Below are 18,354 nucleotides of genomic sequence, written 5' to 3' on the forward strand. Positions count from 1 at the left end.
CACAACAATAAATTTTGCATGGTTTGTGATGTCACCCCAAGGCTTCAGGTTACACTCAAGTGGCCACAGAGGCCTGCATCAAATATTTGTTTGGAAAGAGAGAGAGAGAGAGAGAGAGAGAGAGAGAGAGCATGAAGTGTTTGATTACTACTTATTGATCAGCAATGGAATCATTCGTAAGAAGGTACCTTGATAAGCAGAAGAGGAGGGCCAGCGTTAGTGACATTTGCCCACCCCCACTGCTACCACTGACCAGGGATGATATCAAGCCAGGGACAGAAAATGACAGGCTTGGGCTGGTGAGAGACACCATGTTTCAGAACCACCTCATTCTAAAACCAGAGCTAGGAAGGACCCTCAGAAGGTGTGCAAAGATTCCTGGTTCAGATTTTGTGTATGGATTAACTCTACGCGGGACCGACGGAGGAATGCCTGAAGCAATAGGGAACTGGCGGGTAATGACACCCACTGTCACCAAAAAGAAGGAGAAGCCAAAGGACTACATAGTCATGAACTATAGAGGAATAAAAGCTGGTCTTTTCACAGCAAAGGAACACTACCTGTATCGCCAACACCATGATGTGCGCCGCAAAGGAGCTGATGGGGATAGGTTCCCAAGGGATCCACCTCGTCTTCCCGATGCCATGACCTATGGGAGGCCCTATCGTCCTTCCACCCCCTTCATAGATGTCTTTCAACATAAGTTTGGGGACCAATGGGTGGAGGAGAACCGAAAAAACTGTGTATATGTTAAAGAAAACAAGCATAAGAAAAGGCGAGGAAAGATATATGATACACGGGCTGTCATGCTGAGGAAATATCAAATGCCAGTAAAGAAAGATCCTCTGTGGATCATGCCACAATTTCGGAAAATTGCTCCCCATCTTAACACCTTTCCAAGTCTAGAAGATCGAGTGAAGGCTTTCAAAGCCAAGGAAATGGAAGCTCCAGTTCGACATGGCCAGCTAACTCAGGGCATTTATACACATTTGTAGGATTCAGCTTTTATCAATATGCAACCTCTTTGTATGTCTCAAAAGTAACACTTGCTATGTTATTATTAAAAAAAGAAAGGTTGTGATTTGTTCTTGCTACTGACAATACAGTATTAAAATGAAGTTTCCAGCAAGAAGTTGCAATTGGTTCTCTTGTAACAGAACATACTCACTGCCAGTGAAAAAGATGGAATACGTGGCTGCCACTGTGCCACAAAAGAACCACATCACCACCTTTGGAATCTGCATGCTGCCACAATTTAACACAGTGCAATAGCCCGCCTGCTACAGCAGCAGTGGTTGGCTTCAGTAAATAAAAGTGTGGCAGTGTTATGCAAAACTGTTAAAAACAGAAGAGGTCAGAGATGGGGCAGAGCAGAGACAGGACTGGGGATAAATTGTTTAAATAACACAGCACCCTCTATTTTCATGCAAAACTGCATTCTTAATAAATGGGAGTAACCAGGCATATGATTCTATGATTGCAGCCGACATCCAGCACAGTCAGGTATATAGCTCTATTGGCACAAAGCAAACCGCTGTAAAGAATTTTAACGGCACACATCTTTGGAATTAGTGTTTCTGACTGACATAAATCCAATATTGCAATTCTTCAACACAGGTTCTCCAGCACAGTCAGGTATATAGCTCTATTGGCACAAAGCAAACCGCTGTAAAGAATTGTAACGGCACACATCTTTGGAATTAGTGTTTCTGACTGATATAAATCCAATATTGCAATTCTTCAACACAGGTTCTTAATATATAATAATCAATTTATAGGTACACAAATAATGATACTTTTGCCACATATCTATGCCTCCTGATGTAAATTATGTCCCCCAGTTTTGTCACAGCATTTATTGTGATTTACTGCATCAGAAGGTTTATTTCCTTTATATAAATGAAGCTGTGGTGTTTGCTTTCTCTCCTCCCACCCAGAGCTACCTACTTGCACACATCTCCAAACCACATATAAATAATAATAGGCACATTAAACAAATGTTTCCATTCCAGAATGAGCTCTTAAAAGGTCAATGGCAGCCAGGCAGGCGGGATTTCCAGCAAGAAAGAGGTTTGGGCCCCTGAACTAATAATTCCATGTTAGTGGAACATCCGGTCGATTGCAGAAACTCACCTGACTTTCCCTGCCACAATATCACTAACCAGACAGACCTCTCCATCTTTCTTATCAACATTGGCAGCCTTTCTAGGACAGCACTATAATGCTCAGGTCAAATGGGTCATGCTTTGTATGCAAAAGTTATTGCCCAGGTTCAATAACAGGCATCTCCTGTCAAAAAACTTGGAGAATCACCACCAGTCAGTGTTGACAATACTGATCTTGATGAGCCAATCGTCTGGCTCAATATAAGGCAACTTCACATGTCCCTATGTTGTCATTCCCAGCAGCCACTGGTAGCAATCTGAAGGGGGGGGCACCAGAAAAATGTGAGGGAACCATACCCCCTATTTTTTACCTGAACCTATAACCACGGCCCATCCTGTTCTCACAGAGACCTAAGTACTCGGAGGTATTCGGGAGAAGTTATTGCCTGACGCCTATTCCCTTATCCCCATGTAAGAGAAAAATGAAGCACACCTATCTATCATTCAGCTTGATCCCAAGGCAAGGAGCTGCAGACAATAATTTGTAGTCTATGCATTCAACAATTCTTGCATGTGGCCTCCCACTTTGTACACATAGAACCATAGAGTTGTAGACTTGGAAGGGACCCCAAGGGCAATCTGGTCCAATCCCTTGCAACGCAGGAACCACAGCAAAAGAATCCCTAACAGATGGCCCTCCAACTTCTGCTTAAAATCCTCCAATGAAGGAGAGTCCACCACCTCCCAAGGTAATCCAATCCAGTGTTGAATAGTCCTTACTATTACACCCCAAATTTCTTCCTAATGTTTAATTGGAATCTCCTTTCTTGTATTTGAATCCATTGGTTCAATGGAGAAGCAGAGAACAAGCTTGCTCCATCTTCCCTGTGACAGTCCTTCAGATATTTGAAGATGGCTATCCTATCACCTCTCAGTCTTTTCGTCTTCAGGCTAAACAAACCCAGCTCCCTCCATCAATCCTCATAAAGCTTGGTTTCCAGACCCTTTATCATCTTGGTCAGCCTCTTTTGCACACGTTCCAGGTTCTCAATATACTTAAATTGTGATACCCAGAACTGGACATTAGCTACCCCTCCCAGTTTAGTGTCATCTACAAATTTGATTTCATCCAAGTAATTTATAAAGATGTTGAATGAACACTGAGCCCAGGACAGAACCCTGAAGCACACCACTTATCACTTTTTTCCAGGCTGACAAAAACTGTTGGTGAGCATTCCTTGTGTTTTGTCAGTCAACCAGCTACAAATCCACCTAACAGTAACTCCTTGTAACCACATTTTACTAGCTTCTGCACAAGAATATCATGGGGGATTTTATCAAAGCCCTCACTAAAATAAAGAAAAATTACACCCAGAGCCTTTGTCCATGAAAAACACCTAAAGGGGATATTGTAACTGTCGGAAATCAAGCCTTTATCGGGAGAAACTGGCAACTCTCCCAGGCACCCGGCTTGGTCTCCTGTTGACCTCCCTGGCTGCATTCCCCAGCAAGATCCAGGCTAGGTCACGATAGGCGATTCTTCCCAAACGTAGGAAGAACACCCCCCCCTCCCTCCTGCTCCCCCGGCAGGGAAGGAGATAGACAGAAATGTATTTACATGCCTTTATTTCTGTCTTTGCAGTATTACAGAAAACATGTCTGTACTCTTCAAACTCCAGCAGTCAAGTAACAAAGACTTCCTGTACTTCCTGTACATACGCAAGAGGAAAAGCTCATATTACACTCTGAGCTAATTCCGGTGCATTGCCCTGTGAACTGACTGTCCCTCTGTTTCCCACGGAACAGTCCCAACATTCCATCATGTGATGTTTTCAAGCTAGCAGTTTGCAGCTGCATTGCATCCATATCGTAGCATGTACAACTAGTGTTGGATTGAAGCTAGTTAACATAGCGCTAAAAATAAAATCCACGGTTGTAAAGATCATTTGGGAAGGCCTTTTCTGCATATAAATTCCATGTTTTATAAATTCTGGCTGTTTGGTAAAGGGATGCTAGCAGAAATATCAAAGTATAATTTAACTAAAAATTTGAGGCAAAGACAGATGGTCTCACCCCTTAGTTTTTGCCAGGGAAAAAGATCACTTCCTTGGAAACAACCCGCTGATGGACTGTGTTTCCTCGCCAGATTATTTTATCCACTTCATTTACTATCCAACCCTCTCCATTCTTATAGTCCTGTAGAACATTCAGAATGCATAAACTAATGCATGATATTCCCTTTTTATTTAAAACATCACACATTTTGATAAATGGTATTGCTGTTTTAGATTTGCTGTTATTAACATGTTGTATGTATAACATATGTATACATATATAATCTGGAGATTCAGATAAAGGGAGTTCTAAGCTTTTTCAAAGTGCAAATCTTCCTTTTCAGGAAGCCTCTGTTAGATGATTTTTTTTACTGCTGTTCTTATATCTTTCTGGTTTTCACTGCCCAGTTTCTTCTTGTTTGAATTTTTTTGTATCTTGCTCATATTTTATAATTTGTATTTCCTATAGAGAGAGTTATTTGTGTGTGTTAGCAGCATAGAACTTTCTGGAAAGATGGGTTATGTCTAGAATAACTAAAAGGTCAAACAAGATAGTGCAGATATGCAAGACAGTATGAAATATTGCTTTAAATGTTACATTAACCATACTAATTTTTAGCAATTACTGCCTGTTCATTATGCTGATTGCTAGTTAACTAAAATATCATGTTACTTGTCTATCATGACTCATAATCTAATATATACAGTACATATTGGCTGCTTGCATTTTTCTTCCATGGCTTTTTCAGCATTTCCCCCCTGAAGTTTATTTCATTTGAAAGGCTCCAGCTCTCCACCTATATACTTCTGCTATCTATTTCTAGGTCATGCTAAAGTTAATGGTTGCATGACAAGCTACTCTACTGAATTTCAGTCCTCATATAACCTTTAAGGGTCCAGGAACATTGTCCTCTTTTGCATCTTACCAACCTGCACTAAAGTGAAGTACTCAGGAATAAGTTATATAATTAGGAAAATGCCCATTGTTGTGAAAAAAGTGTATGCATGGGCTTAGGATGGGGAAGAAATATGGGTCACTTCACATTTTAATGAAAACCTACCTAATTCACACTTCCCAAAACAATATGCAAAACTAGGACAAAGCTTTTCTTTGAAATTCACACTTCTCCGAATGCTGCAATGTAGTTATCCACTCAAAAATATGTCACCAAAAATAGGTGTATTGGGGAAGTCATGCATAATGATGCAAGTGTTAGTGAAAATATGCAAAAATGTGTATTTTACCACCTTATGTATCTATGATTCCCCTTGAGGTCCAAAGAACTATAAGCAGAGCTGTGTAAAAGGTTCTCTGTAAAAGCCACTGGAAATATTTCTGAGATATCTCTGCAAAGGACAGTGAGAAGGAGAATAGGAATGGGGAACACGTGACTATCCAAATGTTGGACTCCAACTCCCATCACCCCCAGCCAGCAAGGCATGGGCCAGTCTCTTTCACCAGCTCAGCAGAGGTGGTTGTTTGAAATAGATATAGTGCGTTCCTATTGTACAACTAGGAAGTAATGATATTATTTATAGCTTTGCCCTCTGTCCTTTCATCGTCTAATGTATATTTGCTGAGTGCTTAGTTTGTTGATGCCTGCAGAAACACAAAAGAATTCCCCAATCTTGCCTTAAGGCGTGTGCAGTCTAGTTCTGTCAAGAGTAACTGCAAGATACCAGTGGTTCTCACAGAAGTGGATAGCAAAGAAAAAGAAGCTGGTGCTGGGAATGCTTTGTGGAATATTTATGTTAGATGCAGACGCAAAATGAATCTTGCTAGATAATATAGCTTGAACCAGGAGGGTCCATGGGAAATTTAGGAATAGCAGAAGCAGAGAGAACCACAGCAGGCACAGCCATCCTATAAACTTATCATAGTAGCTTAACTGTCATGGTTTCCTCCAAAGAACTTCAAATCTGACAAGGATCCTGAGGGTTCCATTATGGAAATGGTTAGTTACTTCACAGAAATACAGTTTTCCTTAAATTGGAGAGAGTATGTATTGTATTCAGACCTGAGGCTTCAATTGGTGTTTTATGTGAATGCAAAGGCTGCCTTGATTCTGGGGCATATGTTTGATTCCACTTCCAAATTTTCCTTCCTATTAACATCTTTAAGTGACATGAGATGTGAGAGAGACTCCAGTGTGCTTTTTAGTAGTGTTCCATACAGTGCTCAGAGAGCAAGTTTGTTTTATTATCACTCTCTGTTGTTATGTTGGCTTACCCCTTTAAGTATAATTTACTGCTTTATGATTTAGCGGCTAACGTTCTTTATGTGATCGCTTGTGTCATTTCTTTCTCAATTGTTTCCCTTGTGATGTAATAAGCGTGGCATGCTCACACCCACAACCCTACCCCAGGTGTTAATATTCAAAGGCTTCAAAACAGTGCTATGTCACAGATTGCAGAAAGGGCAGGGGCATTAAATAGGAATGTGTGTTTTTTATATATAAAAAGTCAGCGTCATGATATTTAAACGCTTCTACTTTGTGAAGAAAGGACAGAAAGCAGGATAGAGGGGGGGAAAAAAGCTCGTTGAATTTAAAAGAGTACTCTCTATGATTCTCACAATGATTATTGATGTGTGTTTTTCAGTGTCAAAAGCAGCCTGGTGAATATTCCCTTGTTCCATCTTATAATTCACAACACCCCCTCAGTTCATTCTACTTTCAGGAGGTGGTGAGTTGCAGTCAATTAGAACATGCACTGCAACATTCATGAGGCTGATTCTGGTTCAAACCACCCAAATCTGCTTAACAACACATTCTTCCACATGAGGGATGTGAAAATTGTTCAATGGGCTGATCTTTAAAATGCATAAAATTGGTTCTTATATGGAGGGTGTTTACCACATGATGAAGCGGCCCAATACAGTATTCCCAAAAGTCCCTTCCTGTGCTATGGGGGTGGGGGGCAGGAAGAAAGTGCCTTGATTGGGTAGTCAGGTGAAACAGAGGAAAGGAAGCTCCTGCACCTTTAACAGTTGCATAGAAGACTGAATTTCAACAGGTGCAAGCTGTCATACAAGCTGTATTTGCTCTTCTATGCATCTATTAAAGGTGTATGTCTCTCTTTCTCTCACCCCCCCCCAGCCAAAATTCAAACTATTTAAAAAATGGTTTATGAAGACAAAAAAAGTTATATGAAAACAAAAAGCTCTTCTGGGAGTGGGGGGTTAGTTGGTTGGGTTTTTAAATCTTCATTGCCATCATATCAGACAATGTGGTGCTGCAGTTTCAGGAACTGTATGTTCAGCAGCCCATTGCTACAGGAACATATAATTGGATTCCATTAAGTATTCTGTTTTTCATATAAGTGTAATGAATACAACTTTGGAATCACTACTTCGCATCTGAGAAGCTTATGGCTGCAATCCTATGTGCACTTACTTGAGATTAAGCACCACTGAACAAAGCAGAACTTATTTCCAAGTAAACATGGCTAGACTTGATCTGCACAAGTATGTGAGATTATTTGGATGATTGCGAGTGCTGCTGCTTTGTTATTCCAATAATATTCATCATCCTACCCTTGGTATATAGCAGAGTATTTTGAAGGAAAGAGTATCAACAGTATTTCCAACCTTCTCTTATTTCCATGGTGATGACACTGTCTGAATGTTGTGACAGCCAACCTGTTTCAGAATCCCTCAGAATTTATGGTAAACTGTACAATGGTGTCATGCATGAGATTAAAAATAAATCAAGTTTGTAATGCTAGAGAGTTTTGTATAGTAAAACTCAACAAATAAACATTAAAAGCCACTGGATTGACATGGGTTGATTTACTATAAGAGTTTAAGACAAAATAACACAATCAACAGTGAAGATGGAAGAAGGAGAGAGTAGAAGTGGATAGAATGAGGAACTTCATCCTAAAGAAGGAGAGAGGGAGGAGGATGAAAAGAGAGTCCAAGGAAGAAGGAAGGGATTGGGGAAAGCCCACAGCTACAAAGTCTTGGCACTAAGAGTAATAATTGCTCAATAGTAATTTATTTGGCCAAATCAAATAAACATTGTTTGAACTTTGCATTTAGTCTTTATTTAGAATTATTGCAACCATTGCATTCCAAGTCCCAAGAAATGGGGAGTCCCAAGGTTGAGAGAATGTTCATCCTGTCATGTAAAGGTAAAGGTAAAGGTACCCCTGCCCGTACAGGCCAGTCTTGCCAGACTCTGGGGTTGTGCGCCCATCTCACTTAAGAGGCCGGAGGCCAGCGCTGTCCAGAGACACTTCCGGGTCACGTGGCCAGCGTGACAAAGCTGCATCTGGCGAGCCAGAGCCGCACACGGAAACGCCGTTTACCTTCCCGCTGGTAAGCGGTCCCTATTTATCTACTTGCACCCGGAGGTGCTTTCGAACTGCTAGGTTGGCAGGCGCTGGGACCGAGCAGCGGGAGCGCACCCCGCCGCGGGGATTCGAACCGCCGACCTTTCGATCGGCAAGTCCTAGGCGCTGAGGCTTTTACCCACAGCGCCACCTGCGTCCCTATCCTGTCATGTACTACCAAGCAGAAAATGGAAATGGAAATAATCCTGTCATGTACTACCAAGCAGAAAATGGAAATACTAGACCCCCTGATTCTTTATAGTATATCTTCATCCTGGTCTGGCTTTTACACTCATAGTCCCTGTTCCAGTACTATAAGACTACTTATGTAGGATATACAGTATTACAATTAGAGCAGCCTCACTTTTGTTCAGGGAAGCTCTATGTCTTTAATGGCTATGGCTTTTTCCGGTATGGAAATACAGCAGTTGGAAAGCAACACAATTGGAATTTGAATGTCATGAAGTTGTTAAAGGCATGTGACATCCCTAATAATAAATGCAGTTCAACCTAATACATATTTACTCAGAAGCTTCCAGGCTGCGAGTGTCTGCATGCCTTCAGATCTGAGCAAAATATCTTCAGCATCCCAGAGCCAAAGGCAAAATGAAAAATCTGCCCAGGAAGTCCACAGAACTCAACTGAACTTTTTAAATTTTCCACATAAAATCCCAGATATACCTGTGATTGGAGCTGTTCTAATTCAGAGAAAACAGTGAATGGGCATCACAAAACCACATCCCCAAAAATTATTTCCCCAATATCTCTGACATTAGCCTACCGTGTTTGTGCACACATTAAAATAATAGCAACATTTACTAAATTTTACATGCCACTTACTAAATTTTACATGCTGCTTCGCTCTTTAGAGATAAATATACTCTCATTTAGAAAATGAGTGATAATGCTTTTTTCCAAATTGCACTTCTGTCCCCTGTATGTGAAATTGTTTTTCTCATCCAAGCAACTAAATATGTCAAAATGTCCTGAAATATCTTTGAACCACCATTTGTAAATACTGAATGACAACAGAAATTATCCACTCCTTTATAAATTTCAGCCTGCCATTTTCTCCATGCAGAACCTTTGGGATGAGGACTTTGTTGACTACAAGAAAAAAAAATAGGTATAAAAGGAGAATTCCCTAGATGGCAAGATTCAGGTTTGGGGAAAGTACTCTTCAGTGAGAGAACCCAAGCAGAGTTTTAAAAACACAAAGTATGTAGCAAAGTAAAGCGTGGAAATATAGGCAATTAGACCTTTAAAATATGTTCATGTGAGTTGCAAAATGCTCCTCTTCCCCAATATAGGAAAATACCACATGTCTGATAAGTTAAAAATTAGGTTACTTACAAACTCTTCAAAGGTCTGGTTCATGTGCTTTTCCATATAGCATTCAGAAAAAGTTGCACAGACAACGAAACTTGACTTAGTTACAGTGGTGCAAGTTCCTAAATTATTGATAGGGGAACTCAAGAGTTGCTTTTAAGAGCCATTTGGCTCAACTGAAGTAATGAGTTTAGACTCTTCACATGCTGAGCTTCTCAGATAGACTAAGGGGAACAAAGTCTTGATTACCTACTCTCTCCCAAGCTGAGCTACACCTGCCAGGACAGCTAACTCTATGGTCTTAACCCCTTCATGCATTAATTAGACTTAACCTTGTTGGTTATAGGAGGTTATCAAACAGATTTTAGGCTGAGTCCTGTTCTTTGACTTTTCAACAACAAAGGGCCACATACTTTGTCACTCTGTATGTGTGTGTTTAGATACAAACATACATATTTAATGCTGCCAAAATATTTTTTTCTTGAGTTGCATAAATAATGCATGTATTTAAAGGACAGCATTATTCAACTGTTTGGTTTCAATCAACCTATATTTCCCCCTACCCTAATTTTCTTTTTCTTTTTTTAAGCAACCACACAACATCCTCCAGAGACGGTTGATGGAGACAAACATGTCCAGGTTGCGCCACAACAGGGGCAGCTGCTCTCAGAAGAACGAACTCTCACTCCAGACAAATAAACTGAATCAAATGAAACTGGATGTCCCAAAGAAAACAGAGCAAGAAGACCTCATCCTGGTGTGTTGCCAGGTATGCTTCATGGGCCTACATTTGATATTTCAGCCAGTCTTCCACTACAGTGAGAATGCTGCACCCAATTTCCTATGTGGTTGAACCCAAATACAGCCAAAGCTTTATGTGGCGGCAATATCTGTGCTCACAGCAACATTTTTAAGAATCCATTGTGACCATGGGGGATCATTCTTAGTAGCTGCATCTGTCTCCACAGTGTGTGGTGAGGTTACATTTCATGTTTGCTGGATGAATACATGCCTGGAGCCATCATGTGGAGGAAAAAATGCACAGTGTGAACCAAGCCATACGTAAGATAGGCAGATAAAATTGATGAGATTATGAAAAACATATCCTGGCTGATGGAATACTGAACTTGAATGAGTGTTCACATGTAAAGCTGGAGAATGAATTTCTTCAAGAGTAGAATTAGTAACTGAGAAATCAGCCCTCCACTGGTGATACAAAAAAAGGGTTCCACAGATAGATCACAATGGGGGGGATGGTGTTTGTTTCCAGAATTCTACACTACAGCATAAATAAAAATTGAAGCTGTCAGTTGATTCTTTCAAATACTCTGTTTTGCCCCAACAGTGCGCTGGGAAGGAACTGGAAGTTGTGGTTGATACTGGATGTCAGAGCAATATCATATCATCTGCATGTCTCGAGCGACTAGGGTAAGGAGTTTGTTTTCTAGACTGTTAGTTAAAAGCATGTGACAGTGTTCACCTGACCTCACTGCTGCACACCAAGATGGACAGGGGAAGGGAGCAGGTCAGTGAATTGCAAATCCACCAGTGGGAGTGCCAGATCTGCTTCACTAATGCATTTGCACTGTGCTGACTTGGCAAGCATGCTTCTTTACCTTTAAGAGCTGGATGGCAGACACAATTTTCACTGGAGATGCTATTTCCCACACCAGGAAACTGAGTACTTGTTGAATTTCTATCTGTTGCATAACTTTTAAAGGTAAAGGACTGCCAGACAAAAAGTTGACAATTTTGTTCTAGAGCAGGCGTAGGAAAACTCTGCCCCCCCCAGATGTTTGGGACTACAACTCCCATCATCCCTGACGACTGGTCCTGTTAGCTAGGGATGATGGGAATTGTAGTCCCAAACTTCTGGAGGGCCGGAGTTTGCCTATGCTTGTTCTAGAGTGAGTTCTCATTCAACAGGGAAAGGCTGTAGCTTAGTGGTAGAGATGTTTTACATGCAAAGGAGCCCTTGAGTCTTAAGAAAGCAGGAAAGACTCCTGTCTGAAACCCTAAGAACATCAGAAAAACCTCAGTCTATGGTCTTATCCAGCAATCAAGTCCAGGATTCATTTCCCACAATGACCAACTATATGTCTATGAGAGGTTTACCAACATGATGTAAGTGCAATAGCACTCTGGGCACCTATTCCGGCTAGTGCAGACCAGGGATGCAGAACTTGTGCCACCCCAGATGCTGATGGAAATTGCAGTCCAACAATGTCGGGGTGGTGGTGGCACGGGTTCCCTACTTCTGAACTAGGTGGTAACAATACTGAACTAGATGGATCAAGGAACTAGATGGGCTTGGTATAAGGCAGTTTCCTAGGGTGTTGCAACTTGAAAGTAGGTTTGCCAGCTTTTCAAACTGGTTACTGTAACTGTGTTTTAACAGCAGTGATATGAAAATATTAGCAAGCCAGGAAAATCGTCCCTATACTTTGACCTTAAGTCTACCTTCTGCCCAATTCTGCTTTGAGAATAACTTTGTGCTTGTGGCTATGGTGCTTTGGAACCCTCTCTACAACTGTGTCCAAAAAAGGGAAAATGTTGTCTGATGTTTGTAGTTGGAATTCCTTTTCGGGGTGTATCTCATGTTAAGTTTCTCATAAACGTCTTGTTACAGGAATACTGATCAAACAATGGGGGCAGTCAGATGCAAATGAGATTATAAGCTGTATCTGCAGAAATTCCGTCTTCTATACAACTATTAAAAGTGCAGGAGATCTGCCCTCTATATCACCTGCCTGGCCACTCTAAAACCAATTGCTAGGAGGCTGAGTTGACTGCTTTTGATCTGGCCCTTGCTAAGGTGCCTTAACAGCTGTTTGATCTGCAGCAAATTAGCAGATGATGATGTGTGTTTCCATCTTGTGAAAAACTTGCTAATTCCTGCTTTTCAAGATGCTATGAAAGAGACAAGAGCAGGTCAGGCCCATTTCTTTTTCTCGGCCAGCTGGCAATCCACTCAGATGCATTGTTTGGTATGTCAGCAGCTAAAATTCATGTTGCTAATTGCAAAGGTGATGATAGATGTCTTTGCTAATTATTTATAGCTGTGAGCTTGTATTCCTCCTTTTTAGATATGATATTGTCTATTTTTTCTGATTGTTACAGCCTTTGGCTGCATAGCATGATGTTGACTGAACTGATAAAACGTTTATTCTGTTTTACTGTTAATCTTAACATCCTTCGAATTCAAGTCCTCTTCCAGTGCACCTGTCAGAGGTGGGACCACCCTAGTCATTTAAGAAAGACTTCCAAGGCTCCTCCTCTCTTGAAATAATGTCATACCATTTGGTGATTTTTTTTCCTTAAAAAAACCTGAGCAAAGTAGTGTGTTGCAGTGTGGAGTACTGTTGTTCAGGGTTTGGGGCAAGATACTCAATTTTATCCCCCACCTCCCTTGTTCTGCTTCCCATCAAAACAAACACAACATCCTATGGCCCCTGAGCATTGGGCCCTCCCTTAGGCTTTTCTCTTGTTTCTTTTTCTGTATTTTTGCAAATGTTGGGAGTTATTTCAAGCTTGCTGATGCCTCTCTTGTGTGTGGATGGTGCTATTTTGGCTAAATAAAGAGCTGTATGCAGATTATTAGTTTGTTATTGGTACAGGATGAATTCTCGGAAGGTCATGCACTCTTCCTCCTAACTGAGTCTTAATTTGCATATAGTTGCACCTCTATTCAACCCTTGCGCTTAAGCTGAGCCATTTTCAGTATCAGTGCCCTATCTTGAAACATGTGAAATACAAATGAAAGAAGTGCTTCTGAGCATATAAGGAGTGTGTAAGCCTTGCCACAACCCAGCACATGAATGTGGGCCTTTGTCAGAAGAGTTTTTATATTCAGTTGTTGTGACACAGTGGGGAGAGATGAACCCCAGTCTGCTCTAATTTTTGAAATTATCTTAAAACCTTGTGGGCTCAGGCTGTGCAATCTTAACTTGTGCCAGGAAAATTGGAGCCTATATTTCTTGGGGAGGAGGGACGGAAGGAGAGGGAACATTGAATGTAGCACTCGCCATATGGTGATCTGTTCTCTGGCCATGTATCTCAGCCAGAAGTACTGTCTACCAACCAGGGCAGCACAGAGCATGCTTCCATGCCAACACACTGATAAATGTTTAAACTTTAGCTAACCAAATGAGATCTTCCTTGACAAGGCAATAAAAATTAACATGGGTTCATACACTGACTTGTTTAACTAAAAGGCAGGCATGAGTGCATTGCGATCAATGCTCATGTCATAGAAGCATTCATATCTCCTATAAGCAGATCTTAATAATCTGAAGTATAGAAGATCGGGCCCAAACTAGTTATCTTAGAGCAGTGTTTCCCAACCTTTTTTGGGCAAAGGCACACTTGTTTCATGAAAAAAATCTCGAGGCACACCACCATTAGAAAATGTTTAAAAAATTAACTCTGTGCCTATATTGACTATATATAAAGTAACTCTCTTTAATAGGAATCAAATAAACACAAAGAAAGTATTTTATAATTACTTTATTATGAAATAGTAAGTAAACAGAAATATGAAAAATTATAAAATACTTTATTCAGTGCGCCTTTTGTCCCTCTCCTCGAAATGCTCCAACTCAATGTTCCTCCGCGGGCTGGCCATTGGAGAGCCGTGTCGCCCACACCGCAGCCCAATACAATATGAACCCTCCCCTCGCAAGCGGCAACCCCTCCACACTCCCCACCTTAAGCCTCCACATGCGCCCTGCCCAAAGAGATGCCCGCGCGCGAGGGGATCCTTTACCTCAGCATCCCGCCAAAAAATAAATAAAAAGAGGGCGGGAGACTGCGGTCCCTCAGAGGCTGGGCGTTAGGAAGAAGCAGCCGCCTTCATCCAAGCAGGAGCAGCAGCAGTAGTAGCTGTAGTAGCGCCAAGCTGTGCCGGGGACTCCGTGCCCATGAGGGGAGGGAGGGGAGAGAGAGGAGAGGCAGCAGGTCGCCCTCTTAAGTCACGCGCGCGCAGGCACCACCACGCATCCCTGGCAGAGCCCCTGCTCAGCACCTCCCGCCTCGGGGACGCCCGTCATGAGCCGCTGAGAGGCCGCCAAGCCTCCAGGCTGCTCCCATTCAGCCTTAGGCGCGCGCCCGCCTCGGGAAAAGCGGTGCTGGGAGGCGGAGAGAGAGAGAGAGAGGACGCCGCTGGCCGCGTCCCACCCTCAGTCAGTCGGCTCGGAGCTACTGAGGAGAGGGAGGTGGGGACGACGGCGCGTCTGTTCCGCTCGGGGCCAGCGCGCCCCCGCCCCCCTCTCCAGAATCCCCAACTAAATACGATGCGCTAAGGGAGGGGGGAGAACCCACCCACAAAGAGGACGCCTTTCTGCAGGGCGCCTAAGGCCTCTCGCCGCCCGACTCGCCCGCCTCCCTCCCACGGCACACCAGGCAACGTCTCGCGGCACACTAGTGTGCCGCGGAACACCGGTTGGGAAACACTGTCTTAGAGACTGCCTGCCAAGTAAAAGGATTGCTGTTCTGAATTCTTTGCATGGAGGGTGGGAGACAATTTAATTATCAAGCACAAAATACACATTAAGTAACTGCAATGTACTTTGCAGAAAAGGGCTATAGAAATTATTAACATGTTAATCAGAATATTTAACAATGGCAAATTATATAAAGGACTGGGCGTCTTAGCTATTGGAACTGGTCATACACTGTACTATATTTAACTTGTTGGAAGATCAAAGGAAGAAAAAGTTGAGGAAATGGATAGAGCATTTTTCTCGTCTTTTGCTCTGATCCATCTAGCTCATTTAATAGATAGGAGAATGGGTTCTTTAAAGTAACCGTATCAAAGTGCCTTTAGCATTGACTCATCTCTGCATAGGTCATAAATCAGTCACTGATGACTCATATTGCAAAGCAGTGCAGTAGAAAAATACCACAAAGGAGGCACAAATGAAAGTAGGTTCTCATGGAAAATGAAAGGAATTATAGCTGTTGGACAGACTGTTTTTAAAAAAACAAAAACCTGTCAGTCCAGTACAGGCACACTGTTAGGACAAAGCGAAGGGTGAGGAGGAAAGAATAGCAAGCATTGTGGAATTGTGAGTTCCCTCAGAAGTACTTGGTTTGAACCTATGGAATGTCACAAATCCACTGAGACACTGTCTCCTGTGTAGGCCCCACTGAAAGAAAATGAAAAGGAAGGATTCTGTAAGAGCCCAGCCAATAGTATGTTGTGATATCAGAAGATTTTTTTAAAAAAAAACCTTTTAAAAATAAATAACTAAATGTTTATATAACCAACATTTTAAATGTAACATCTAATTATAAAAGATCCCGAGATGTATACATTTCCCCAGCTCTCTCTGTCTCATCTAATCGCCTGCCTAATTCCATCATGCTCAGCTTTTCTTTTCCCTATAGGAATTCTGCTCTGGTCTGGTCATCCTAGGATGGTGGTTGCCCATAACCCTGTTTGGATGCTGTAAGAGCATTCCTGAAAGATGGGATGCAGCCCTGGAAGAGATTTATTATTCAATGACACCTCTAGAGATGCTGCAGGAAAGTGGCTGTCCAGAACGCACCATCCCGACCTTGTCAATTATGTAATGGGGCAAGAAATTAGCACAGACTAAACTCCCCAGTGGGTTTGATCCGCAGGGATTAGATATCCTATCCGAGCTCTTCCAAGTGCTGAAATAAGCACAGTGATGAAAATGCCCTAAGAAAAAACAAGTCTAAGAAACAGAGGGAAGAATTCTCATTTTTAGCTGAATGGTAGTTCTGGTAGATCAGAAAAATCGCTAGACTCTTCTTGAGCACTCCCCAGACGTGGACTTGGTTTAGCGTAAAGAGGTGGTATGTAAGAAATGAAAAGAATCCAAATAATCCTCAAATGTTACTTGACAGAGCAGTAGAACATTGTGTATTAGCGAAAGACAAAAGGCTTGCCAGGTTTTAATGTCTTACTAATTTGTTCCTTTTTCCCACAAGTCAGGCTAGCACAATCTGCCACTGAGAAAAAACATCCGTGCTTTCTTCTTTCTGTAAAAGTGCCCGTTGTCACCCTTGTTGTTCATATGAATTTTAGACATATTGGCACAAAGAATAAGATGTAACCAAGAAATTAAAAGTATAAGAGTGGGACCGAGACAATATAAATTAAAAGCATTTGCAGACAATGCGGTGATATCTGTAGAAGAACCAACAGAGTCAATCCCGAAAGTCTTACAAGAGTTAAAAAAAGGGGGGATGTGGCAGGATTTAAGATTAATAAAGACAAATCAAACTCTTGGTAAAAAATATGAATGATGAGAACAAAAATTACAAGATGTGTCAGGACTAAAGATTGAAAGAAAGGTAAAGTATCTAGGTGTATAGTTAACAGCAAATAATATAAAGCTGTGTAAAAATAATTATTTATCTGTATCAGATACTAATTACAGAATAGGAATGACTATGCTCAGTTCCAGGATACAACACAACACAAGTACTGGCATCCTAAAATGAACAAACTCCTGACGTAAACCCAGTGATTTTTCCTTGTGCAGATTAAAGGAGCACATGAAGCCCTATAAGCCCGAAGGTGAGAAGATTTCATTGCCACACAGTATGAAAGTGATTGGCCACATAGAACACCTGGTTCTTACCATGGGGACTATTCATGTGGACTGTTCAGCAATTGTGGCAGGTGAGTGTTCAGGCAGATTAGATGCCATACAAGTATAGTACTTGTCAAACCTATTTTTGTACATTATGGTGCAATTTCTAAGTTTATTTGGTAAACAGGTTTGGGAGGCTTTTGACTTGTTTCTAAAATCTGTTGGATTGAGATTACAAAAATATGTTGTGGTTGTACCCTGAAAAGCCAAACCTCTCTCAATTCACTGTCAGTTTCCTTTAAAAAAAAAAAAAAAAATCTATTTGGTTGGATCCAGACTAAATTAATCAAGCTTAGGGGAGTTAGTGTGGAATACTTGTTAGAATATCTTTCACCATGACTACTGGCTCTGCAGGTTAGGGCGGATGGAAGCTGCAGTCTAGAACCATCTGGAGGACATCAGGTTAGGGAAGGTGGGCTAAAACAGTCTTAGCCAACCTGGTGCCCTCCAGCTATTTTGAACTACAACTCCCATTAGAGCTGTTAAGCATGTTGGACTAGGACTGGGAAGACAGGTTCAAATACCCACTCAGCCATGAAGTTAACTGGATGGCCTAGGGTCAATCACTGCCTTGCAACATAACAGGGTTCTTGTGAGGATAAAATGGGATAAAGAACCGTGTTGCTGCCCTGAGATCCTCAGAGGAAGGGTAGGATATAAACTCTTTGTAAAAGGAAAACGCAAAAGCCTTACTTGCCACTGATTTCAATGAGAACTAAAAGGTAAAGGTAAAGATACCCCTGCCCGTACGGGCCAGTCTTGACAGACTCTAGGGTTGTGCGCTCATCTCACTCTAGAGGCTGGGAGCCAGTGCTGTCCGCAGACACTTCCGGGTCACGTGGCCAGCGTGACGAAGCTGCTCTGGAGAACCGGCACCAGAGCAGCACACGGAACGCCATTTACCTT

At 41.8% G+C, this 18,354-nt stretch overlaps 1 protein-coding gene, 1 long non-coding RNA gene and 1 pseudogene across 10 annotated transcripts in view; 2 read left to right on the forward strand and 1 right to left on the reverse strand.

Moving 5' to 3' along the window:
- LOC307210855 overlaps window positions 1-18,354 on the reverse strand; it is a 58,892-nt gene that overhangs the window by 14,469 nt on the left and 26,069 nt on the right. The gene's annotated exons all lie outside the window — the stretch shown is intronic.
- Window positions 1-18,354, forward strand: part of NRIP3 (nuclear receptor interacting protein 3) — a 34,962-nt gene that overhangs the window by 3,972 nt on the left and 12,636 nt on the right. For all 3 annotated transcript variants that reach the window (XM_079966902.1, XM_079966903.1, XM_079966904.1), the window contains exons 2-4: window positions 10,413-10,592; window positions 11,169-11,251; window positions 17,338-17,477. In XM_079966902.1, coding sequence (XP_079823028.1) covers window positions 10,413-10,592; window positions 11,169-11,251; window positions 17,338-17,477 — 403 coding nt within the window. The remainder of the gene's footprint in view (window positions 1-10,412; window positions 10,593-11,168; window positions 11,252-17,337; window positions 17,478-18,354) is intronic.
- LOC307202923 (cilia- and flagella-associated protein 77 pseudogene) lies at window positions 32-1,132 on the forward strand (annotated as a pseudogene). The gene has a single exon. The product of its transcript is annotated as a cilia- and flagella-associated protein 77 pseudogene (transcript).

The sequence above is a fragment of the Podarcis cretensis genome (genome assembly GCF_951804945.1).
Source record: "Podarcis cretensis genome assembly, chromosome: 1".
NCBI classification, from domain to species: domain Eukaryota; kingdom Metazoa; phylum Chordata; class Lepidosauria; order Squamata; family Lacertidae; genus Podarcis; species Podarcis cretensis.